We start from the raw sequence: 27,508 nt of genomic DNA, 5'->3' as shown, positions 1-27,508 counted from the left end.
TACACTTTGATTTACTGTTTAACAAGCTAAGAGAGCTCAGATTTTGAAAGTTTACAATCTACTGGACCTTGTTTTATTTGGCCAAATACTTTTTTTTCCAGGCTTTTGTCAGGCTGGTAAAGACCTGAGGTTTGCCTCTATTTCCGCTGATCAGCTTGAAGTGCCTCCTGGTTTTTTACTTGTTGGAGCCAAGTCACCAAGTTTGCCTGATCATATTTTAGTGTGCGCAGTAGACAAGAGGTTTTTACCAGATGATAATGGAAGAAATGCCCTGCTAGGTAAGTCTTTAATGTTATATATTGTCAACGTTTCAAACTTCCTTCTGTCCATACAGAACAGACTGAAATGGCAAAATGAGACTAAAATGGACATTATAGATCTATTTTATAAAAGTGTGCAAAATGATTATTATTTATTTATAAAGTGGCCTCATATTACACAGTGCTATGACAATGGGTATAGAAAGAAACCACTTTGACTCACATTACTTTTGATATTAGTGCAAGAAAAGGAGAAGCCCTATTTATTTTTTTGAAATAACAGATTTTTTGAATATGGTGGAATCCGTTTTCACAGAAATTTGTAGTTCCCCTCTCCAGAATGTTTATCAGGAGTTTCTCCAACATAGGTGTGTCCGGTCCACGGCGTCATCCTTACTTGTGGGGATATTCTCCTCCCCAACAGGAAATGGCAAAGAGCCCAGCAAAGCTGGTCACATGATCCCTCCTAGGCTCCGCCTACCCCAGTCATTCTCTTTGCCGTTGTACAGGCAACATCTCCACGGAGATGGCTTAGAGTTTTTTAGTGTTTAACTGTAGTTTTTATTATTCAATCAAGAGTTTGTTATTTTGAAATAGTGCTGGTATGTACTATTTACTCAGAAACAGAAAAGAGATGAAGATTTCTGTTTGTATGAGGAAAATGATTTTAGCAACCGTAACTAAAATCCATGGCTGTTCCACACAGGACTGTTGAGAGCTACTAACTTCAGTTGGGGGAACAGTATGCAGTCTCTTGCTGCTTGAGGTATGACACATTCTAACAAGACGATGTAATGCTGGAAGCTGTCATTTTCCCTATGGGATCCGGTAAGCCATGTTTATTACGATCATAAATAAGGGCTTCACAAGGGCTTATTAAGACTGTAGACTTTTCTGGGCTAAATCGATTCATTATTAACACATATTTAGCCTTGAGGAATCATTTTATCTGGGTATTTTGATATAAGAATATCGGCAGGCACTGTATTAGACACCTTATTCCTTAGGGGCTTTCCCATAGCATAAGCAGAGCCTCATTTTCGCGCCGGTGTGGCGCACTTGTTTTTGAGAGGCATGGCATGCAGTCGCATGTGTGTGGAGCTCTGATACTTAGAAAAGACTTTCTGAAGGCGTCATTTGGTATCGTATTCCCCTTTGGGCTTGGTTGGGTCTCAGCAAAGCAGATACCAGGGACTGTAAAGGGGTTAAAGTTTAAAACGGCTCCGGTTCCGTTATTTTAAGGGTTAAAGCTTCCAAATTTGGTGTGCAATACTTTTAAGGCTTTAAGACACTGTGGTGAAAATTTGGTGAATTTTGTACAATTCCTTCATGTTTTTTCGCAATTGCAGTAATAAAGTGTGTTCAGTTTAAAATTTAAAGTGACAGTAACGGTTTTATTTAAAAACGTTTTTTGTACTTTGTTATCAAGTTTATGCCTGTTTAACATGTCTGAACTACCAGATAGACTGTGTTCTGAATGTGGGGAAGCCAGAATTCCTATTCATTTAAATAAATGTGATTTATGTGATAATGACAATGATGCCCAAGATGATTCCTCAAGTGAGGGGAGTAAGCATGGTACTGCATCATTCCCTCCTTCGTCTACACGAGTCTTGCCCACTCAGGAGGCCCCTAGTACATCTAGCGCGCCAATACTCCTTACTATGCAACAATTAACGGCTGTAATGGATAATTCTGTCAAAAACATTTTAGCCCAAATGAACACTTGTCAGCGTAAGCGCGGCTGCTCTGTTTTAGATACTGAAGAGCATGGCAACGCTGATACTAATATCTCTGAAGGGCCCCTAACCCAGTCTGATGGGGCCAGGGAGGTTTTGTCTGAGGGAGAAATTACTGATTCAGGGAACATTTCTCAACAGGCTGAACCTGATGTGATTGCATTTAAATTTAAGTTGGAACATCTCCGCATTCTGCTTAAGGAGGTATTATCCACTCTGGATGATTGTGACAAGTTGGTCATCCCAGAGAAGCTATGTAAAATGGACAAGTTCCTAGAGGTGCCGGGGCTCCCAGAAGCTTTTCCTATACCCAAGCGGGTGGCGGACATTGTTAATAAAGAATGGGAAAGGCCCGGTATTCCTTTCGTCCCTCCCCCCATATTTAAAAAATTGTTTCCTTTGGTCGACCCCAGAAAGGACTTATGGCAGACAGTCCCCAAGGTCGAGGGAGCGGTTTCCACTTTAAACAAACGCACCACTATACCCATAGAGGATAGTTGTGCTTTCAAAGATCCTATGGATAAAAAATTAGAAGGTTTGCTTAAAAAGATGTTTGTTCAGCAGGGTTACCTTCTACAACCAATTGCATGCATTGTCCCTGTCGCTACAGCCGCATGTTTCTGGTTCGATGAGCTGATAAAGGCGGTCGATAGTGATTCTCCTCCTTATGAGGAGATTATGGACAGAATCAATGCTCTCAAATTGGCTAATTCTTTCACCCTAGACGCCACTTTGCAATTGGCTAGGTTAGCGGCTAAGAATTCTGGGTTTGCTATTGTGGCGCGCAGAGCGCTTTGGTTGAAATCTTGGTCGGCTGATGCGTCTTCCAAGAACAAGCTACTTAACATTCCTTTCAAGGGGAAAACGCTGTTTGGCCCTGACTTGAAAGAGATTATCTCTGATATCACTGGGGGTAAGGGCCACGCCCTTCCTCAGGATCGGCCTTTCAAGGCAAAAAATAAACCTAATTTTCGTCCCTTTCGTAGAGACGGACCAGCCCGAGGTGCTACGTCCTCTAAGCAAGAGGGTAATACTTCTCAAGCCAAGCCAGCTTGGAGACCAATGCAAGGCTGGAACAAGGGAAAGCAGTCCAAGAAACCTGCCACTGCTACCAAGACTGCATGAAATGTTGGCCCCCGATCCGGGACCGGATCTGGTGGGGGGCAGACTCTCTCTCTTCGCTCAGGCTTGGGCAAGAGATGTTCTGGATCCTTGGGCGCTAGAAATAGTCTCCCAAGGTTATCTTCTGGAATTCAAGGGACTTCCCCCAAGGGGGAGGTTCCACAGGTCTCAGTTGTCTTCAGACCACATAAAAAGACAGGCATTCTTACATTGTGTAGAAGACCTGTTAAAAATGGGAGTGATTCATCCTGTTCCATTAAGAGAACAAGGGATGGGGTTCTACTCCAATCTGTTCATAGTTCCCAAAAAAGAGGGAACGTTCAGACCAATCTTAGATCTCAAGATCTTAAACAAGTTTCTCAAGGTTCCATCGTTCAAGATGGAAACCATTCGAACTATTATTCCTTCCATCCAGGAAGGTCAATTCATGACCACGGTGGATTTAAAGGATGCGTATCTACATATTCCTATCCACAAGGAACATCATCGGTTCCTAAGGTTCGCATTCCTGGACAAGCATTACCAGTTCGTGGCGCTTCCTTTCGGATTAGCCACTGCTCCAAGGATTTTCACAAAGGTACTAGGGTCCCTTCTAGCTGTGCTAAGACCAAGGGGCATTGCTGTAGTACCTTACTTGGACGACATTCTGATTCAAGCGTCGTCCCTTCCTCAAGCAAAGGCTCACACGGACATCGTCCTGGCCTTTCTCAGATCTCACGGATGGAAAGTGAACGTGGAAAAGAGTTCTCTATCTCCGTCAACAAGGGTTCCCTTCTTGGGAACAATAATAGACTCCTTAGAAATGAGGATATTTCTGACAGAGGCCAGAAAATCAAAGCTTCTAGACTCTTGTCGGATACTTCATTCCGTTCCTCTTCCTTCCATAGCTCAGTGCATGGAAGTGATCGGGTTGATGGTAGCGGCTATGGACATAGTTCCTTTTGCGCGCATTCATCTAAGACCATTACAACTGTGCATGCTCAGTCAGTGGAATGGGGATTATACAGACTTGTCTCCGAAGATACAAGTAAATCAGAGGACCAGAGACTCACTCCGTTGGTGGCTGTCCCTGGACAACCTGTCACAAGGGATGACATTCCGCAGACCAGAGTGGGTCATTGTCACGACCGACGCCAGTCTGATGGGCTGGGGCGCGGTCTGGGGATCCCTGAAAGCTCAGGGTCTTTGGTCTCGGGAAGAATCTCTTCTACCGATAAATATTCTGGAACTGAGAGCGATATTCAATGCTCTCAAGGCTTGGCCTCAGCTAGCGAGGGCCAAGTTCATACGGTTTCAATCAGACAACATGACAACTGTTGCGTACATCAACCATCAGGGGGGAACAAGGAGTTCCCTAGCGATGGAAGAAGTGACCAAGATCATTCTATGGGCGGAGTCTCACTCCTGCCACCTGTCCGCTATCCACATCCCAGGAGTGGAAAATTGGGAAGCGGATTTTCTGAGTCGTCAGACATTGCATCCGGGGGAGTGGGAACTCCATCCGGAAATCTTTGCCCAAGTCACTCAGCTGTGGGGCATTCCAGACATGGATCTGATGGCCTCTCGTCAGAACTTCAAAGTTCCTTGCTACGGGTCCAGATCCAGGGATCCCAAGGCGGCTCTAGTGGATGCACTAGTAGCACCTTGGACCTTCAAACTAGCTTATGTGTTCCCGCCGTTCCCTCTCATCCCCAGGCTGGTAGCCAGGATCAATCAGGAGAGGGCGTCGGTGATCTTGATAGCTCCTGCGTGGCCACGCAGGACTTGGTATGCAGATCTGGTGAATATGTCATCGGCTCCACCTTGGAAGCTACCTTTGAGACGAGACCTTCTTGTTCAGGGTCCGTTCGAACATCCGAACCTGGTTTCACTCCAGCTGACTGCTTGGAGATTGAACGCTTGATCTTATCGAAGCGAGGGTTCTCAGATTCTGTTATCGATACTCTTGTTCAGGCCAGAAAGCCTGTAACTAGAAAGATTTACCACAAAATTTGGAAAAAATATATCTGTTGGTGTGAATCTAAAGGATTCCCTTGGGACAAGGTTAAGATTCCTAAGATTCTATCCTTCCTTCAAGAAGGATTGGAAAAAGGATTATCTGCAAGTTCCCTGAAGGGACAGATTTCTGCCTTGTCTGTGTTACTTCACAAAAAGCTGGCAGCTGTGCCAGATGTTCAAGCCTTTGTTCAGGCTCTGGTTAGAATTAAGCCTGTTTACAAACCTTTGACTCCTCCTTGGAGTCTCAATTTAGTTCTTTCAGTTCTTCAGGGGGTTCCGTTTGAACCCTTACATTCCGTTGATATTAAGTTATTATCTTGGAAAGTTTTGTTTTTGGTTGCAATCTCTTCTGCTAGAAGAGTTTCAGAATTATCTGCTCTGCAGTGTTCTCCTCCTTATCTGGTGTTCCATGCAGATAAGGTGGTTTTACGTACTAAACCTGGTTTTCTTCCAAAAGTTGTTTCTAACAAAAACATTAACCAGGAGATTATCGTACCTTCTCTGTGTCCGAAACCAGTTTCAAAGAAGGAACGTTTGTTGCACAATTTGGATGTTGTTCGCGCTCTAAAATTCTATTTAGATGCTACAAAGGATTTTAGACAAACATCTTCCTTGTTTGTTGTTTATTCTGGTAAAAGGAGAGGTCAAAAAGCAACTTCTACCTCTCTCTCTTTTTGGATTAAAAGCATCATCAGATTGGCTTACGAGACTGCCGGACGGCAGCCTCCCGAAAGAATCACAGCTCATTCCACTAGGGCTGTGGCTTCCACATGGGCCTTCAAGAACGAGGCTTCTGTTGATCAGATATGTAGGGCAGCGACTTGGTCTTCACTGCACACTTTTACCAAATTTTACAAGTTTGATACTTTTGCTTCTTCTGAGGCTATTTTTGGGAGAAAGGTTTTGCAAGCCGTGGTGCCTTCCATTTAGGTGACCTGATTTGCTCCCTCCCTTCATCCGTGTCCTAAAGCTTTGGTATTGGTTCCCACAAGTAAGGATGACGCCGTGGACCGGACACACCAATGTTGGAGAAAACAGAATTTATGTTTACCTGATAAATTACTTTCTCCAACGGTGTGTCCGGTCCACGGCCCGCCCTGGTTTTTTTAATCAGGTCTGATAATTTATTTTCTTTAACTACAGTCACCACGGTACCATATGGTTTCTCCTATGCAAATATTCCTCCTTAACGTCGGTCGAATGACTGGGGTAGGCGGAGCCTAGGAGGGATCATGTGACCAGCTTTGCTGGGCTCTTTGCCATTTCCTGTTGGGGAGGAGAATATCCCCACAAGTAAGGATGACGCCGTGGACCGGACACACCGTTGGAGAAAGTAATTTATCAGGTAAACATAAATTCTGTTTTTACCTGAGGTTATAATGTGTGTATGAATGGAATTGATACAGTTGTTTACGCAGAAAAGCAAATTTGATTTATTCAGTAATATTGCTCTAACTCTTCATACTTACAAGTTAAAGGGACAGGAACTTCCAACATTTTCTTTCTTGAGATTGATAGAACATACAACTTTAAACAACTTTTAAAATTACTTATATTATCAAATTTGCTTCATTATCAGCATTGCACTATTGGCAGCTAGCTGAACACATCTAGTAAGCCAATCACAAGAGAGAAATGTGGGCAGGCACCAATCAGCAGCAGCTCCAATTAGTGTAGGATATGTGTTTATTCTTTTTAAACAAGGGATACCAAGAGAACGAAGCACATTTGGAAATATAAGTGAATTTTAAAGTGTCTTAAAATGACATGCTCTATCTGAATCATGCAAGTTTAATTTTGATTTTCCTATCCCTTTAATATCGTTCTGACGACCTCCCGACCATCTTGGATCTTGCATGGAAGAAATTGTGTTGCAGGTTACCTATATTACAACAATCTGGCATTTGTTTATCACAAACTAATATAATTTAATTTTAAAATTTTAAGTGAGTATCCCAGGAATCCGCTTGAGAATAATTGGGCGTGTGCATTCTACGGACTCAACAGAAAACAGGGCTAGTCTTCATATTTTTTGAGGGGAGCTTTTTATTCCCAGTCTGACCCTGCTCACTCAGCCCATAGCACCCCATCGATTTCACCTCTCACACTGCAGCACAAATCAACCTGTGGGTCAATAATAGTTAAATAATGTTTGAGCATATTACAGCATTTTCTTTTTACACTTTTAAGTCCCTTTAACTCTGAAAATTGAGAACATTTTCTTCTAGTTAAGAATAGTTTGAGTGCGCACTACAGTACACGGATTCCTAACCCTGCAAACATTCTACACACTGATGACTTCATCAGTGCACACGCTCATTTATACCTCTCCCTAAATGGCATTAGGGTGATACAATAAACAATACTTGAGAGGATTTACTAGTGGTATGTCCTTGGACTGTAAAAGATGTATTATTTTCCCTATACATACTTAAAAAAAAAATAAGAAGAAATACATTTTAGTTTAATGTTTCTTTAAATCAATACAATAGTAGAATTCCCTTGTCTTGTGTGTGATTGTTGATAACTTGTATGATTTTTGCAGTGTTTTAGCCCCCTCAGTTGCCATAACGCTTTCAATACCCAGTCAGAAATTACACATTAACATACAATGTACATTAAGTGTGTCTGCAGTGTAAAAACACGTAACAGTTTGAGAAAATAAGTAATAACAACCCTGTTTTATTATTTTATTATTCAAAAAAGTCTTGACTTTTTTTTTCAGCATTATACTGAGAGGCACCAAATGCCAAGTTATATCCAGACCAGTCTGAGACTTGAAAGCCTTTGTAATTAGTTCAAAGGAAGTATTTAGACGAATTGTCCTCTAAACAAAAGCACAAAAGAGCAATAAATAAAAGTTTGAACAGAGCCACCAATAGGACTTCTTCAGCCCAGTGTTTTATGCTCTCCCCATTTCCTGCAATTAACCAGTTTACACGAATATCCTCTGTCTCCCCTGACAAGCACTCATAGTGCAGGTAAGGGTTAAACAACACGGGCTGCTAGCGGAATTCTTAGCTTGTAAACAGCATATTAGATGCTGAGCCTATACAAGAACATCAGAAACACATTTTCCCTATATATAATGAATAATCAAAATCAGAAATACAGTAGCCTGTGATTTGGGTAAATCATAATCTTTGGAATAAATGTGTTACATTCAGGTACATTAGCAAATATTGGGCCAGATTACGAGTGGAGTGCTAAAAGTTAAAAAGGGGTTTATCGCGGGTGTTTGTGCGCGTCTGGTTTAGCGATTGTATTACAAGTTGAAAGTAAACGCAAATGTGTGAGCGCAATCGGGATTTACACTAGAATGATTATCGCATCCTCAGAGCTCTGGTTAACTGTTTTGCGAAACAAGTGTGACAAAACACATCAAAAATACATTTAAAAGTACAGTTACACTCATAAAAACAATATCTAGTAAAAATATAAAAAAAAATTGCACAAAAAAAGTTATAAGGGCTCGAAGATATGAGGTCTCAGGTGTTAGAAAAAAAAAGGCAGACAATGGTCTTTAACATAGAGATACTTACATATATATGTTTATATGTTTATATGTGTATACATATGTATTTATGTTTGTATACATGTATTTACAGACATATATACACATATAAACACATAAATACATATGTATACGTATCTAGACATATATGTAAGGGCATTGGACCCCATTGCAATCAAATAGATGAAAACATGAAAAATCATATTTATGCAATATTCATATTAAATAATGGTTTTAACTATGCATTTACTGTACATATGTGACATTCCAATGTTCTTCACATAGGGGATTAAGTTCTTAGTATTTATAAATAGATTTATTCCTATATAGATCTATATAGATCTATACATATATATATATATATATATATATATATATATACAGTATATATATAATCATCTATACATATAGTTATAGATACATATTGTACCAAAATACTATAAGATATAAGTAGAAATATATATTTATGAATAAATAGATGGAATGTGAAATATTCATATTTTTCATCTGGGGTTAGTACACTTGAGAATATGTGATCGGGTTTACACGCGATTAGGGTGTTAGGTTTTTTTTAATCCACTTTTTTTTGCTCCATTGGCTTCTATGGGGAAAACATAGTGCAGAATTATATAACATTAGCTTAGCGCCAAGTTTATAAAACAAAAGATTACAGAGATATTATATTTCAAAATGCAATGTTACTGACCGCTGCTCCTGACTTTACTGAGCGGGTCTTAATTTGCATAAGTGCATCGCTCTGGTCTGGTAGCGGGAGCGAGCTACATTCAGTTTAATGGCGCTGTGACTAGACAGCGTGCCCGCGATGCGCTTATGCAAATTAAGACCCACTCAGTAGAGTCAGGAGCGGCGATCAGTAAAATTGCATTTTGAAATATAATATATCTGCAATCTTTTGTTTTATAAACTTGGCGCTAATCTAATGTTATATAATTCTGCACTATGTGCAGAATTATACAAGATTAGTTTGTGGGTTTACTGTTCCTTTTAAATATATATTCCTATATATATATGATTATATTTTTGTAAACTATATATCTATAGCTATATGAATATATATATATATATGCTCACTACGCGATTCAGGGCTCCTCCCCTTTCTCCCCTTCAGGTGAGGAAGGGGAGGGGCCCTAAAACGGTGGGGAGGAATACAGACCTGGCCAGGCAAGCAGTTTTTCTTTACCTCTCCACTTGAATGCTTTTTAAACCACTTTTCTATTTATTGTTTAAAGCTTAGTGTGGCGACTCTGCTTTTATTATTTCTTCTGTATACAGTATATGCATTTGCTTTGTGATAATATGATACTATGCTGCATTGAATTGTTTTAATTTTCTCCAACATAGGTGTGTCCGGTCCACGGCGTCATCCTTACTTGTGGGATATTCTCTTCCCCAACAGGAAATGGCAAAGAGCCCAGCAAAGCTGGTCACATGATCCCTCCTAGGCTCCGCCTACCCCAGTCATTCTCTTTGCCGTTGTACAGGCAACATCTCCACGGAGATGGCTTAGAGTTTTTTATTGTTTAACTGTAGTTTTTATTATTCAATCAAGAGTTTGTTAATTTGAAATAGTGCTGGTATGTACTATTTACTCAGAAACAGAAAAGAGATGAAGATTTCTGTTTGTATGAGGAAAATGATTTTAGCAACCGTCACTAAAATCCATGGCTGTTCCACACAGGACTGTTGAGAGCAATTAACTTCAGTTGGGGGAACAGTGAGCAGTCTCTTGCTGCTTGAGGTATGACACATTCTAACAAGACGATGTAATGCTGGAAGCTGTCATTTTCCCTCTGGGATCCGGTAAGCCATGTTTATTACGATTGTAAATAAGGGCTTCAAAAAGGGCTTATTAAGACTGTAGACTTTTTTTGGGCTAAATCGATTGATTATTAACACATATTTAGCCTTGAGGAATCATTTTATCTGGGTATTTTGATATAATAATATCGGCAGGCACTGTTTTAGACACCTTATTCTTTAGGGGCTTTCCCAAAGCATAGGCAGAGCCTCATTTTCGCGCCGGTGTTGCGCACTTGTTTTTGAGAGGCATGGCATGCAGTCGCATGTGAGAGGAGCTCTGATACTTAGAAAAGACTTTCTGAAGGCGTCATTTGGTATCGTATTCCCCTTGGGGCTTGGTTGGGTCTCAGCAAAGCAGATACCAGGGACTGTAAGGGGTTAAAGTTCAAAACGGCTCCGGTTCCGTTATTTTAAGGGTTAAAGCTTCCAAATTTGGTGTGCAATACTTTTAAGGCTTTAAGACACTGTGGTGAAAATTTGGTGAATTTTGAACAATTCCTTCATGTTTTTTCGCATTTGCAGTAATAAAGTGTGTTCAGTTTAAAATTTAAAGTGACAGTAACGGTTTTATTTTAAAACGTTTTTTGTACTTGTTATCAAGTTTATGCCTGTTTAACATGTCTGAACTACCAGATAGACTGTGTTCTGAATGTGGGGAAGCCAGAATTCCTATTCATTTAAATAAATGTGATTTATGTGACAATGACAATGATGCCCAAGATGATTCCTCAAGTGAGGGGAGTAAGCATGGTACTGCATCATTCCCTCCTTCGTCTACACGAGTCTTGCCCACTCAGGAGGCCCCTAGTACATCTAGCGCGCCAATACTCCTTACTATGCAACAATTAACGGCTGTAATGGATAATTCTGTCAAAAACATTTTAGCCAAAATGAACACTTATCAGCGTAAGCGCGACTGCTCTGTTTTAGATACTGAAGAGCATGACGACGCTGATATTAATATTTCTGAAGGGCCCCTAACTCAGTCTGATGGGGCCAGGGAGGTTTTGTCTGAGGGAGAAATTACTGATTCAGGGAACATTTCTCAACAAGCTGAACCTGATGTGATTGCATTTAAATTTAAGTTGGAACATCTCCGCATTCTGCTTAAGGAGGTATTATCCACTCTGGATGATTGTGACAAGTTGGTCATCCCAGAGAAACTATGTAAAATGGACAAGTTCCTAGAGGTGCCGGGGCTCCCAGAAGCTTTTCCTATACCCAAGCGGGTGGCGGACATTGTTAATAAGGAATGGGAAAGGCCCGGTATTCCTTTCGTCCCTCCCCCCATATTTAAAAAATTGTTTCCTATGGTCGACCCCAGAAAGGACTTATGGCAGACAGTCCCCAAGGTCGAGGGAGCGGTTTCCACTTTAAACAAACGCACCACTATACCCATAGAGGATAGTTGTGCTTTCAAAGATCCTATGGATAAAAAATTAGAAGGTTTGCTTAAAAAGATGTTTGTTCAGCAGGGTTACCTTCTACAACCAATTTCATGCATTGTCCCTGTCGCTACAGCCGCATGTTTCTGGTTCGATGAGCTGATAAAGGCGGTCGACAGTGATTCTCCTCCTTATGAGGAGATTATGGACAGAATCAATGCTCTCAAATTGGCTAATTCTTTCACCCTAGACGCCACTTTGCAATTGGCTAGGTTAGCGGCTAAGAATTCTGGGTTTGCTATTGTGGCGCGCAGAGCGCTTTGGTTGAAATCTTGGTCGGCTGATGCGTCTTCCAAGAACAAGTTACTTAACATTCCTTTCAAGGGGAAAACGCTGTTTGGCCCTGACTTGAAAGAGATTATCTCGGATATCACTGGGGGTAAGGGCCACGCCCTTCCTCAGGATCGGCCTTTCAAGGCAAAGAATAAACCTAATTTTCGTCCCTTTCGTAGAAACGGACCAGCCCAAAGTGCTACGTCCTCTAAGCAAGAGGGTAATACTTCTCAAGCCAAGCCAGCTTGGAGACCAATGCAAGGCTGGAACAAGGGAAAGCAGGCCAAGAAACCTGCCACTGCTACCAAGACAGCATGAAATGTTGGCCCCCGATCCGGGACCGGATCTGGTGGGGGGCAGACTCTCTCTCTTCGCTCAGGCTTGGGCAAGAGATGTTCTGGATCCTTGGGCGCTAGAAATAGTCTCCCAAGGTTATCTTCTGGAATTCAAGGGACTTCCCCCAAGGGGGAGGTTCCACAGGTCTCAGTTGTCTTCAGACCACATAAAAAGACAGGCATTCTTACATTGTGTAGAAGACCTGTTAAAAATGGGAGTGATTCATCCCGTTCCATTAAGAGAACAAGGGATGGGGTTCTACTCCAATCTGTTTATAGTTCCCAAAAAAGAGGGAACGTTCAGACCAATCTTAGATCTCAAGATCTTAAACAAGTTTCTCAAGGTTCCATCGTTCAAGATGGAAACCATTCGAACTATTCTTCCTTCCATCAGGAAGGTCAATTCATGACCACGGTGGATTTAAAGGATGCGTATCTACATATTCCTATCCACAAGGAACATCATCGGTTCCTGAGGTTCGCATTCCTGGACAAACATTACCAGTTCGTGGCGCTTCCTTTCGGATTAGCCACTGCTCCAAGGATTTTCACAAAGGTACTAGGGTCCCTTCTAGCTGTGCTAAGACCAAGGGGCATTGCTGTAGTACCTTACTTGGACGACATTCTGATTCAAGCGTCGTCCCTTCCTCAAGCAAAGGCTCACACGGACATTGTCCTGGCCTTTCTCAGATCTCACGGATGGAAAGTGAACGTGGAAAAGAGTTCTCTATCTCCGTCAACAAGGGTTCCCTTCTTGGGAACAATAATAGACTCCTTAGAAATGAGGATTTTTCTGACAGAGGCCAGAAAAACAAAACTTCTAGACTCTTGTCGGATACTTCATTCCGTTCCTCTTCCTTCCATAGCTCAGTGCATGGAAGTGATCGGGTTGATGGTAGCGGCAATGGACATAGTTCCTTTTGCACGCATTCATCTAAGACCATTACAACTGTGCATGCTCAGTCAGTGGAATGGGGACTATACAGACTTGTCTCCGAAGATACAAGTAAATCAGAGGACCAGAGACTCACTCCGTTGGTGGCTGTCCCTGGACAACCTGTCACGAGGGATGACATTCCGCAGACCAGAGTGGGTCATTGTCACGACCGACGCCAGTCTGATGGGCTGGGGCGCGGTCTGGGGATCCCTGAAAGCTCAGGGTCTTTGGTCTCGGGAAGAATCTCTTCTACCGATAAATATTCTGGAACTGAGAGCGATATTCAATGCTCTCAAGGCTTGGCCTCAGCTAGCGAGGGCCAAGTTCATACGGTTTCAATCAGACAACATGACAACTGTTGCGTACATCAACCATCAGGGGGGAACAAGGAGTTCCCTGGCGATGGAAGAAGTGACCAAAATCATTCTATGGGCGGAGTCTCACTCCTGCCACCTGTCTGCTATCCACATCCCAGGAGTGGAAAATTGGGAAGCGGATTTTCTGAGTCGTCAGACATTGCATCCGGGGGAGTGGGAACTCCATCCGGAAATCTTTGCCCAAGTCACTCAGCTGTGGGGCATTCCAGACATGGATCTGATGGCCTCTCGTCAGAACTTCAAAGTTCCTTGCTACGGGTCCAGATCCAGGGATCCCAAGGCGGCTCTAGTGGATGCACTAGTAGCACCTTGGACCTTCAAACTAGCTTATGTGTTCCCGCCGTTTCCTCTCATCCCCAGGCTGGTAGCCAGGATCAATCAGGAGAGGGCGTCGGTGATCTTGATAGCTCCTGCGTGGCCACGCAGGACTTGGTACGCAGATCTGGTGAATATGTCATCGGCTCCTCCTTGGAAGCTACCTTTGAGACGAGACCTTCTTGTTCAGGGTCCGTTCGAACATCCGAATCTGGTTTCACTCCAGCTGACTGCTTGGAGATTGAACGCTTGATCTTATCGAAGCGAGGATTCTCAGATTCTGTTATCGATACTCTTGTTCAGGCCAGAAAGCCTGTAACTAGAAAGATTTACCACAAAATTTGGAAAAAATATATCTGTTGGTGTGAATCTAAAGGATTCCCTTGGGACAAGGTTAAGATTCCTAGGATTCTATCCTTCCTTCAAGAAGGATTGGAAAAAGGATTATCTGCAAGTTCCCTGAAGGGACAGATTTCTGCCTTGTCTGTGTTACTTCACAAAAAGCTGGCCGCTGTGCCAGATGTTCAAGCCTTTGTTCAGGCTCTGGTTAGAATTAAGCCTGTTTACAAACCTTTGACTCCTCCTTGGAGTCTCAATTTAGTTCTTTCAGTTCTTCAGGGGGTTCCGTTTGAACCCTTGCATTCCGTTGATATTAAGTTATTATCTTGGAAAGTTTTGTTTTTAGTTGCAATTTCTTCTGCTAGAAGAGTTTCAGAATTATCTGCTCTGCAGTGTTCTCCTCCTTATCTGGTGTTCCATGCAGATAAGGTGGTTTTATGTACTAAACCTGGTTTTCTTCCAAAAGTTGTTTCTAACAAAAACATTAACCAGGAGATTATCGTACCTTCTCTGTGTCCGAAACCAGTTTCAAAGAAGGAACGTTTGTTGCACAATTTGGATGTTGTTCGCGCTCTAAAATTCTATTTAGATGCTACAAAGGATTTTAGACAAACATCTTCCTTGTTTGTTGTTTATTCCGGTAAAAGGAGAGGTCAAAAAGCAACTTCTACCTCTCTCTCTTTTTGGATTAAAAGCATCATCAGATTGGCTTACGAGACTGCCGGACGGCAGCCTCCCGAAAGTATCACAGCTCATTCCACTAGGGCTGTGGCTTCCACATGGGCCTTCAAGAACGAGGCTTCTGTTGATCAGATATGTAGGGCAGCGACTTGGTCTTCACTGCACACTTTTACCAAATTTTACAAGTTTGATACTTTTGCTTCTTCTGAGGCTATTTTTGGGAGAAAGGTTTTGCAAGCCGTGGTGCCTTCCATTTAGGTGACCTGATTTGCTCCCTCCCTTCATCCGTGTCCTAAAGCTTTGGTATTGGTTCCCACAAGTAAGGATGACGCCGTGGACCGGACACACCTATGTTGGAGAAAACAGAATTTATGTTTACCTGATAAATTACTTTCTCCAACGGTGTGTCCGGTCCACGGCCCGCCCTGGTTTTTTTAATCAGGTCTGATAATTTATTTTCTTTAACTACAGTCACCACGGTACCATATGGTTTCTCCTATGCAAATATTCCTCCTTAACGTCGGTCGAATGACTGGGGTAGGCGGAGCCTAGGAGGGATCATGTGACCAGCTTTGCTGGGCTCTTTGCCATTTCCTGTTGGGGAAGAGAATATCCCACAAGTAAGGATGACGCCGTGGACCGGACACACCGTTGGAGAAAGTAATTTATCAGGTAAACATAAATTCTGTTTTTTTATACATTTCTAAATATTTACTTACAGGGGGGAAATGGTAGTAATTTTTAAACGTATTTATTTGAAATTTAGAGTAAATGAAATTGCTTTGTCTTTTTATTATCTCTTTATTATGTGTTTATTATGTGTTTGTTGATTATGCAATTCTACTCTATTTAAAGGTCCATTATAGTGTTAAAATTACATTCTCTTGTCTGCATGTAACTTTAACATTAATGAGACTGTAATGCTGTGTGTGTAACCACCGTCAAGAGGGCAACGAGAGGTGTTGATTGGATCAGTGGGAGTTTTCATTCAGGACCAGCAGTGCTCTGTGGGTTTTAAGCGGAACTTTAACCCCTTTAATGACCGAGGACGTGCAGGGTACGTCCTCAAAAAAAAGGCAGTTAACGCCTGAGGACGTACCCTGCACGTCCTCGGTGTGGAATTTGTGCCATAATTGCACAAGCTGTTTGTAAATAATTTCAGTGAGAAACCAAAAGTTTGTGAAAAAATTTGTGAAAAAGTGAACGTTTTTTTGTATTTGATCGCATTTGGCGGTGAAATGGTGGCATGAAATATACCAAAATGGGCCTAGATCAATACTTTGGGATGTCTACTAAAAAAATTATATACATGTCAATTGATATTCAGGGATTCCTGAAAGATATCAGTGTCCCAATGTAATTAGCGCTAATTTTGAAAAAAAAAAATGGTTTGGAAATAGCAAAGTGCTACTTATATTTATGGCCCTATAACTTGCAAAAAAGCAAAGAACAAGTAAACATTGGGTATTTCTAAACTCTGGACAAAATTTAGAAACTTTTTAGCATGGGTGTTTTTTGGTGGTTGTAGATGTGCAACAGATTTTGGGGGTCAAAGTTAGAAAAAGTGTGTTTTTTTCCATTTTTTATAATTTTTTTATAGTAAATTATAAGATATGATGAAAATAATGGTATCTTTAGAAAGTCCATTTAATGACGAGAAAAACGGTATATAATATGGGGGGTTACAGTAAATGAGTAAGAGGAAAATTACAGCTAAACGCAAACACCGCAGAAATGTAAAAATAGCCTTGGTCCCAAACGGACAGAAAATGGAAAAGTGCTGTGGTCATTAAGGGGTTAAGGGACACTCAATCAAAATTAACCTTTCATTATTCAGATAGAGCATGCCATTTTAAACAACTTTCCAATTTACTTCCATTAACAAAATGTGCAAATTCTTTTTATATTTAAACTTTTTGAGTCACCTTCTCCTACTGAGCATGTGCAAGAATAAGTGTGTATGCATTTGTGAATGGCTGATGGCTGTCACATGGTACGTGTATGCATTTGTGAATGGCTGATGGCTGTCACATGGTATGTGTATGCATTTGTGAAAGGCTGATGGCTGTCACATGGTTCGTGTATGCATTTGTGAAAGGCTGATAGCTGTCCCATGTTATGTGTATGCATTTGTGATTGGCTGATGGCTGTCACATGGTACAGGGGGAGTGGAAATAGACATAACTTTTAAAATTGTCAGAAAAAAAAATCTACTACTCATTTGAAGTTCAGACTAAGTGCTATTGCATTGTCTTGTTATCTTGCATTTGTTGATTATGCAAATCTACTGTGTTGACTCGTCCTTTAAGCATTCTTTGTGGGAGTTAAACACATAGCATTACAGCATCGCTAGTGTTACAATTACATGCTGTAACGGATAAGTGCATGTCATTTTTATTACTGTATTTGCCAGAGATACTAGTCAATTAAATTATGTATATATCAATCATGGCTCGACAAACCCAGGTGCCAGGGAGCCACCAGCTGCACCTAAAATTTAGCCTTGTGCATCCTTTCTATGCCTCACAGCTGTGAAATAGATATGCAACTTTGGCCAAGCCCTCTTGTGGGGTAGGTCGCTGTCAGTAACATAGTGGACAGACTGGAGGTCAAGCTGCCAGGAGTATGTGAGCATATTTGTAGCGCTGCCCTATGTAAAAATGGAAGCTATTTTACGTGAACATTTTCTCAGATAACTAGATTAAGTGCTTTTTGAGCAGCTATCCTTCAGCTACTCTTTTTACTGGCATAGGCATGGCAAAAAACTGCTTTACTTTGATCGTGTGAGATTTCACCTTAATCCCACAAGATTTTATAGTAAACGTCCTTAGACTGAGGTGTGTCTGCACGTGCCATATGCATGCTCCCCGGCAAGAGACAAGCATCACAGTTGGATACTGAAAGTTCCTTTAAAATAGGATGCGGCTACTGAGGAATTTTTGAGATACAATATCTTCCTTTTTTCATGGAGATGTTCATGTCATTTTCTAGTTTGCTTTTTACAGATATGCAGCATCACTTTCAAGTGATTCAGCATTTGGGTTAAATGTGCCTTTAAGAGGTCCTGGATAAAGGGGTGCTATTTATTTTAGTAGCACTTGCATGCAGTACCCCAGAGACAAAACTTTTTTTCACTTTCTGCGATGAGATTTTTTTAGTGAAATTTTTTCTGCAGGTCATTTTTAAATAAAATAAAATTGTAAATTTGTCAGTTACACTAAAGCACCAGATCAATTGCAATGTGTTGGTTAACTGGAGAAATAAAGCAATATTTAAGGTTGTATAATCTAGTGCAGTAGTTGAAAATTGCATTGCAAATTAGCTGCAGACAAAAAATGTAATTGTAAAATGTCTCTTGAATTAATTTGTTTCCTTTTCTCTTAGTCTAACATAGAAATGTAGTAATAAAAAGGTGCATTGCTCATACGAACATCTTACATTCAGAAAAAAACAGCTTTGCAGACATTGAAAAGCTAGGGAACGAGCTGGCAAAAATCTCAGAGCCAGACAACAATCAATGCACTGCTGCTTTGCAGCACTACTGCATATTTGATTGCTGTCTTCAAACAGCACTTTGCTCTGGATGCACTGTTAAGGAAAACATATACAATGCAGCCAGAGAACAGCAATGTTTAAAAAGAACAGCCTAATGCGGAGCAGCACTGAAAAGTTAATGTGCTAACAGTTCCTGTTCTTTCTGCAGACATGCTGCATTTTCTGCGATGACATCTCAGATCACTCTATGTTCTGCCTTGGGGTGCAGTACATTAGGGGGATCAGACGCTAGGTTTTAAAATTCCATTAAGAGTGAGTCCTGCTTTTTAGTTTCAGACTCTGATATGGATGTAAGTTTTTTTTTAATGTAATATGTAATTTCCAAATTTAGTTTTAAATCCGATGAGTCATCTTTCTCTCAGCATCTCATATTACTCAGTCTTTTCATTGATGTTAGGCAGATGGCTGGTAAATACCTTGATTACACATGGATTGTTCAGACTACTAAGTTGTCATGACCTCAGAAGTCATTGCGACCTTTAGCAACCTATATATAAGTGCAGGTGATAGTCTACCTCCTGTATCAACACATTCATAATAAAAAAGTCGTTACTGGTACCCATGGAAACCAGACAGTCTGCAGGAGAGATGTGCGCTCAAATTCTGAAGTCAATTAAAATACCATATAAACCAGGAAGCATTCTCTGTAATATTTTAATATTCTATGTTACTTAATCATATAAACCTATTTTTATTGAATAGAAGAGCATTTAGTTGCCTGTTCTCATGCAGACATTTTGAAGCTAGTTCTCTCACACATAGTACACAGGATCTTGGTCATACATTTTAAGCAAGTTGGATTAGTCATCTTATTGACGTTATAGTAAGTCATTGTAAAGTTAAACTGATTTAAAATTAATTAAACTTAAAAATATCCGTGATAATTTATGGGTAGATTATATTTTTGAAAGTCTTAGTCCTACACAAACCTGCAGATTATGCAGGTGGTTTTATGATTTTCATCTCAATAATTTATCTCTTGGTGAGTAGTTGCATCAGTTATTTCCCACATTTGCTCTTACTGCATATACTTTTTTGGGTTGGGATTGTGAGGTCTGTAACATTTTTATTACCTTAAACATGAGTCATTGAAGATAATATATTTTTCAGATTTTGTATTCCTAAATGCTGGGCTAAGAACTACATCAGACCTTGCAACCATACCTGATCATGCCAGATTGTCACGGTTGGGAGATCTGTTTTTTAGGGGACTGCTCCAAGTTCCACCCACAACACTACCTTACTCCTGTCAGCCCTGGCATTGCCCATCACATTCCATGGTCTGGTCCCTCGTGTTGGGGCTCATTCCATAAAACACAGATATGCCGCCACCGACAAGTTCCCTAATCTCAATGTTCCACAAATCTTACAGAAAATGTTTGGAAGTATGGATATTCAGAGATGTGATGTCTTATTAAAGAGCCACTCAATGTAGTAGAATTGCATAATTAACAAGTGCATAATCAAAAGACAATGATTTAACACCTACTATGAATTTCAAATAAGCAGTAGATTTTTTTCCTGACAAATTTATTTTTTCTCCCATTTTCCAGCCCCCTGTATCATGTGACAGACATCAGCCAATCACAGACTAGTATTGTAAACCCTGTGAGCATGTGCACATTCTCAGTTGTATCTTGTTCCCTAAATAGTGTGAATATAAAAAAACGGAGCAAAATTTGATAATATAAGTAAATTGTAAAGTGTCTTAAAACTGCATGTCTTAAAAGTTTATTTTGATGTCAGTGTCTCTTTAAAGAGTTAGACAAATACTATGTGCCTGTTAAACATGGATCTTAGAATTTTACCGTTGCCTCCTACATTTTTGGATTATTCTTCATGTGTCTTTATTTGAAATTAATTTGCCAAAGCCTTTCTAATTTCCTTATGTCTTGTGTTCTGGTCGGATGTTTTATTGGTAGGGTCTTATTGGTTAAATTGAATAACTGAAGATAAAATGTATTATTTTTGTCAGTTTGCACCATTTTTCAAAATTATTTTTTTTAATTTTGCAAAGTTATTAAATATTTAACAATAAAAATATTAGACAATTGAAACAAATCCAAGAGAAGTGGCTTAACCAATTTACACAATGTATAGCACAAAATATGTATTAAAAGCTCACCAAACATAAAGCAATTCTACTAAAAATCATCCTATGTGGAATGTCACAGAATATGATCCATTTTTACACTCATCCAGTTCTCCCAATTTTTTTTAATTTTTTTTTCCCTATATTTTTTAATTGGTTCAGAGAAACATGGATTTATTAGCCTTGACATCAACAACACAACAAAATGACACCATCAATTTCTGCAAGGGGATATTTTTTTTACTATGATGATCACTTGACAGTTTAAAGGGACAGTAAAGTCATAATTAGACATTTATGATTTAGACAGAGAATACAATTTTAAACAACTTTCCAATTTACTTCTATTATATAATTTGCGTCTTTGCTGAAAGGTTTATCTAGGAAAGCTCAAGAGCAGCAAAGAACCTAGGTTCTAGCTGCTGATTGGTGGCTGCATATATATACTGATTGTCATTGGCTCACCCATGTGTTCAGTTATAAACCAGTAGAGCATTGCTGCTCCTTCAACAAATGATACCAAGAAAATGAAGAAAATTTGATGATAGAAATAAACTGGAAATTTGTTTAAAATGGTATGTTCTACCTAAATCATGAAAGAAACATTTTGGGTTGCATGTCACTTTAAGGACATAAAGCCTCTTATTTTATTAAGTTGTATTTCTATGGTGAGTAGGTAATAAAGGGCTGATAAAAATAGCTAGAACCTCAATAATAAAATCAGTGCTGTGAGATTTTTTTTAAAAATGATTTTAATATTTTTATTGAGGATAAGAAAAAGAAGAAAAATATACATACATAAGTTTGCAAGGTACATATAAGATCATATGAAAAATACATTATTTCCTCATTTTTATCCCATTTTTATCATTTTTATTTTATCTTTTTATAAGATAGGTCACTCTTGGACCTTATTATTGAGCTTTATTGCAATCAGGGGTTGACATTATATAAAGAACAAGTGCATCACTGAACTGAATTATGTTACCATCTTTCTGCTGTATGATATTAATAGCTATTAGGTTACTGATCATTTGTAATTCACAGGTACCTCACCCTAGGGATATGTCTAGTGTCTACAATAAGGGGTTAATTTCCTGATAATTATTAGTAGAAATTAGTTGATAACTGAATTTCATAGATTTTGACTCATGTTAAATGTAAATAAAACTGTAACTTTTTAAAATGGACATTACACACAAATGGCCAGATTACAAGTTACAATATTTGCACTCCACTCAATAATACCAGCGCATGCAAATGTGCGCTGGTATTACAAGTCAGAACAATCAAACAGTCCACAGCATCAGTTAAGTAAAGGAATCTTCTTTATTAAATGATTAAAAGCATACAAGACAGGTATGCGACGTTTCGAGACCGCAGTCTCTTAATCCTGCATCAATGGAGTCATGTTGTCCCTCACTACCAGAGGATCTATCTTCAGAGGAATAATCAGGTTCACTGTCTGAAAATGACACTGTTTTCCCTAATTTGTTGGATTGTGTATTTTTGTTTTTATTCTTATTTTTGTTGTTATTTCTACCCTTACTGGAATAATTGGATCTCTGTCTGAAACTGGCCCTTTGTTTTTTATTCCAAATGTAAACAGTTTTTGTGTCGTAGTCTTCCTTATCCCTAAGATACTTGGAATGTTTGTTTTCCATTACTGCTCGCTTGTTAGTGGCTAATGTCTGCCTAAGTAAATCATCATATTTAAGAAAATTCACATCATCCATTCTTTTGTTCATTTCTAACTGTAAAACATCAATTTCTTTTCTAACATGCAATAACTGATTTTTCTTGTAATTGACAAGCAACAGCATTAATCTGGATGCACATTCTGAGAGGATTTCATTCCAAGTGTCCACAAAGTCAGTATCATTCACATCCACTTCGAAAGTGGGAAATTTATAGACTCTCAGTCCTCTGGGTATCATTTTCATTTGAATGTACTTTTCTAAAGTCCAGAGATCCCATTGCAGCCTTGTTTCTTTCAATAGCAAATTCTCCATGCAGTCAAACAGGTTGCCAAGGGTTAAAATGCCTTTGTCGTTAGAAAAGATTAGTTCACAGTCCACAGTGTTAGCATTTCTGTCAGATGCCGGCATTAGTGAGAAAAAATTAGGGTTACCGCTGTCCATGTCTATATATACAGTCGCAAAAAAATAATCTTGCTGAGGTGTTTGCCAAGACACCTGAGAATAATTTCAAGTAACAAATGTAGGTAGCAAGAGTATTCACTGTAAGTTTGTCCTGTACGCTAATAGTTGCGTTATGTTAGTGAAGCTTCTTAAGCCTTTAGGTACAGTTAGGATGGCGGTCTTAAAGCAGCTAGTAAGTAGTATGGTAATCAGTCCCGTTTATCAAACAGCAAATACACTGTATACATAAAGTTCATAGGTGGGTCGGTATGTAGCGGACACAAGCTCATGTGCTGGCTGTAACAAACAAATCCCAAACTTGGGCTCGGCGGCCCTTCCCGGATAAATGCAGTTACCAAACACTATGCACCATACAGAGATATATTGCCACGGCGGGCCCTCGCTACATACCTGTTCCCATACTATTAGTTCCGTGTCAGGATCCTTCTCTAGGTAGCGTGTACGGGTGTTTACCGGAGACTAGCAGGGAAACCAGGTTCCGCTCCTTGACTCTTCCGCTTTCTTGCGCTCCTGAGCCCCAGATTCCTCTGTTCGATCCAACTTGCGGTACGTCAGTGACGTCACGGACAGGTGTGTGCTTGCCAGCCAATCCTATTGCGACTTCGATAGACCTGATTCGGCGTGGTGCAAATGGCAAGTAGATAATTTTCAAAAAACAAGAGAGCACCAACGCCGTTAAGTAAAACAAAAATTCTTTATTCCATAAAGTTAAAAACGTTACAGGACAGCAGTACCCTGTAATTAGTTAGATCAAGTGTAGAAAAATTGGCTTACGCGTTTCAGCATATAGCCGTAGTCATAGCCTGTTATTTTGTGATACACTTCGGTTTAAAAAGTACTGCCTAAAATGTTATTGGTTATCCAAACTCCACCTCTAACTAATTAGCCAATGCCAGGCTTGGATTTTTTTGTTGTTAGTGTTCAGCACAATAATTGATTGCGAAAACATATGTACACAATAATCCCTATTCACAGGGCATGTGTGCTGACAAATAACAAAACAAAACTCAATATGAAAGATACATTGTGGATACTAGTGAATGATGTATACACACATATTAACACATAAATATATATTTATATAAGCATATATATATATATATATTTACAGGGAACACAGTCTCCATAGCCCGCAATGTAAAGGCACTTTTACCCCTAAAAACAGCTTCGATGTTGCAATTTTTTTTTATTTAACAAAAAGGGACCTCACACTTTATTTTGGGGGGTAATTGGGTCTGACCTCTGGTTCATTTTTGTAGCGCTAATTGCTACAGCGAGATCACTGTATCATTAACCAGCCACTTGCAATGGCTGGTTATTTATCGTGCACCCATAAATGAGTGAGTTTTCAAATTTACGAACGCGCAATAAATTAGTGTTCCACTTGTAATCTAGCCCTAAATACATTCATGTACCTCCATATAATTATAAAGGCTGCCATTTTGCAACCTAGGTTTCACTGTAAGTATCTGAAGGAGAATTGCTGCACATTTGCAAGCCCATCAGCATGCAGTAAAAGCTGCAACACCAAAGACTAGAGTAAGGTGGGGAAAAATCTCATCACTATGCTTATAAAATGTATATAGCGTTTACCGTCCCTTTAAGGAAATAATGTAATCAAAAGATTTGTTTGCAAGATGATAAATTAAGTTCTTGCCTTGAATTTTATTTGACAGTTATTGTCTGTAGCTGCTGCTGACTCATTAAATATTTATACGGTAAGCTGTAAAAAAGTAATAAATCTGTCTGATAATTTGTGTTTTATTTTCTTACAATAAAATCACAATCATTGGCTCGTGACCTATTTTTTTAAAGGGTTGCTATAGTAAAAAAAATTATTCTAATTCTTTAGAGCATGTCATTTTATCACTAGAAACCCTGCATATCTATGTGTTTATTTATAACCCCTGCAAAGGAGCCGCATAGAACTGCTAGTCCCAAATGGAAAGTGCCACTTAGCCAATCAGCAGCGCCAGTTACACAGTTCTGTTGTGTGATTAGCACAGCTTATTTGACCTACAGTGCTCTTCTGCTCCTGAACGGTACTTTAACTATGTGTTTAACCCTTTCACTGGAGTTAAAGACATAGCATTGCAGGGTGGCTAGTGATAAAATAACTCTAACAAATTAAAGCATGTTCTTTGTTCACTATGATGACCCATTAACTTCTACTTTATTTGATGTTTTAAGGTTTCTCTGGCAATTGTGTTGGCTGTGGAGAAAAAGGTTTTAGATATTTCACAGAGTTTTCCAATCATATTAACCTCAAGCTGACAACACAGCCCAAGAAACAGAAACACCTGAAGTATTACCTGGTCAGGAATGCACAGGGATGTCTGATGAAGGGACCTCTCATTGCCTGGAAAGGTGCAGGTGAGATAAAGCTAATGTCCTATGTGCAAGGTACTGAGACAACTGCATGTAACACGTTTACAAAATACAAATCTAATCCTTCAATTGTCCATAGCAAAATGATTTTTTGTCTTTCCTTTCTACCTTTGTAGAAAATGTTGAGGAACCTGTTTAACTTGGTATAGTGAACTGCTTGTGCAATGCCGCCCCCCTGCAGTCAATCAACCCGATCGTATAGGATCTGGTGGATTGATGTTCGCAGCCTCAGAGGCAGCGGAACAGTTAAGGAGCAGCGGTCTTAAGACCGCTGCTTCATAACTGCTGTTTCTGGCAAGCCTGAAGGCTCGTGTGGAAATAGGGGCACCAGGGGCCAATCGGCCCTTTATAAATCGGCCCCATTATCTTTACTTAAAATTAAGAAATCTTGCTGTTATACGAGTTGTCTATTTAATCTGGCTACATTATTAAATCAATCAACACTGTGCTTCAAATTATATACAGAAAAAAATATTGATAGGCCTGTAGTAAATGAGCTCCTGTTTCAAACAATCACTGTGCAGCATGCACTGTGATCAGGATATCTGTGGTAAACATTCTTGGGGAGTAGAAAAAAACACTGTTTTCAGCTAAGTTACTTGACCGCGAGTCTGCAGGGGGCGGCGTTGCACCAGCTGAATATATGCTGAATACGGCGAGCGTATTGCTAGCCGTATTGAGCGAGGTCTGGCGGACCTGATCCGCACTGTCGGATCAGTTTCGCCAGACTTTCATAAATAGGGGCCATGAAATAAACTTCCAACAGAGGTGGTAAACACAGGGAGTGTAAAAGAATTAAAAAATGTCTTGGACATGCATAAGGCTATCCTAAGAAAACAGTAACATGTAATATGGGTAGTCTTCTTGGGCCTTTTGGTTCTTATCTACCGTCAAATTCTATGATTCTATTCATCCATGTTTCTAAACTACGTTTGATGAACTTGACATTAAAATGTTGGTTGTTTGCACTTATCCAAAAAAAATATGAAAGACCCACTCTAGGGTTTAAGCAGTTTTAATCATGGTGGATCCAAAAGTAATTAAACTACCTTCAACAAAATAAACCTAGAAATTGTTCCTATAATCAAATGATGTGAACTTATTTTCATAAAGACGCCAGAAGCCGACATTCATCTTCCAACACTTGCTCTAGTACTGGACTCGCGGTGCAGGAGGGCATAGGACCGGCCAAGACGACTGACTCCGCTCTAGCTGTCAACTTACATATGATAAATGGAAATCTACCCACAGGTAACAGAGGATATACAAGCCAAGTTTAGATATTAGTTATCAGTTTAAAGGGACATTAAAGTTATCTTGTTGGCAAAATTTGCATTGTTTTGTTGTCCTACTTAAATGGACGTGAAACACACGTTTTTCTTTCATACAACTTAAACAACTTTCCAATTTACTTCTATGATCAAATATGCCTTTTTTCTCTTTGTATCCATTATTAAAGGGACAGTCAAATAAAAATTAAACTTTCATGATTCAGATAGGGCATGCCATTTTAAACTACTTTCCAATTTACGTTAATTATCAAATTTGTTTTGATCTCTTTGTATTCTTTGTTGAAAGCTAAACCTAGGTAGGCTTAAACTAATTTCTGAACCGTTGAAGACAGCCTTATATCTCAGTGCATTTTGACAGTTTCTCACAGCTAGACAGTGCTAGTTCATGTATTCTATAGAGTTAAAATTGTTCTCACTCCCGTGGAGTTATTTATGGGTCCGCACTGATTGGCTAATTTGCAAGGATGTAAAAAGAACTGAGTTAAGGAGGCAGTCTGCAAGGGCTTAGATACAAGGTAATCACAGAGGTGAAAAGTGTATTAATATAACCGTGTTGGGGAATGGGTAAAATAAGGGATTATCTATCTTTTTAAATAATACACATTTTCCAGTATTCTGTCCCTTAAAAGGAGCAGCAATGCACTACTGAGAGCTAGCTGAACACATTGGGTAAACCAATGACAAGGGGCATCTATCTGCAGCCACCAGTCAGCAGCTTGCTCCCAGTGATGCATTGATGTTCCCGAGCCTTCCTAGGTATAGTTTTAAAAAAAGGATACCAAGAGAATAAAGCAAAATAGATAATAGAAGCACATTGGAAAGTTGTTTAAAATTGCACTCTCTATCTGAATCATGAGAGAACA

General features: G+C 39.7%; 1 protein-coding gene and 1 long non-coding RNA gene across 2 annotated transcripts in view; one reads left to right on the top strand and one right to left on the bottom strand.

The window, feature by feature from the left end:
• Positions 1 to 25,310, bottom strand: part of LOC128656029 (uncharacterized) — a 40,384-nt gene extending 15,074 nt beyond the window's left edge. The window contains exon 1 of the long non-coding RNA XR_008401963.1: positions 25,278 to 25,310. This is a non-coding gene — a long non-coding RNA (uncharacterized LOC128656029). The remainder of the gene's footprint in view (positions 1 to 25,277) is intronic.
• Positions 1 to 27,508, top strand: part of GREB1 (growth regulating estrogen receptor binding 1) — a 264,014-nt gene that overhangs the window by 113,279 nt on the left and 123,227 nt on the right. Inside the window, exons 4-6 of the mRNA XM_053709674.1 lie at positions 102 to 278; positions 25,156 to 25,338; positions 26,467 to 26,604. Of these exons, the coding sequence (XP_053565649.1) occupies positions 102 to 278; positions 25,156 to 25,338; positions 26,467 to 26,604 (498 nt within the window). The remainder of the gene's footprint in view (positions 1 to 101; positions 279 to 25,155; positions 25,339 to 26,466; positions 26,605 to 27,508) is intronic.

This window comes from Bombina bombina, chromosome 4 (assembly GCF_027579735.1).
Source record: "Bombina bombina isolate aBomBom1 chromosome 4, aBomBom1.pri, whole genome shotgun sequence".
Taxonomy (NCBI): Eukaryota; Metazoa; Chordata; class Amphibia; order Anura; family Bombinatoridae; genus Bombina; species Bombina bombina.
Note: the sequence above shows the minus strand (reverse complement) of the source record. Positions and strands in the feature narration are given on the sequence as shown.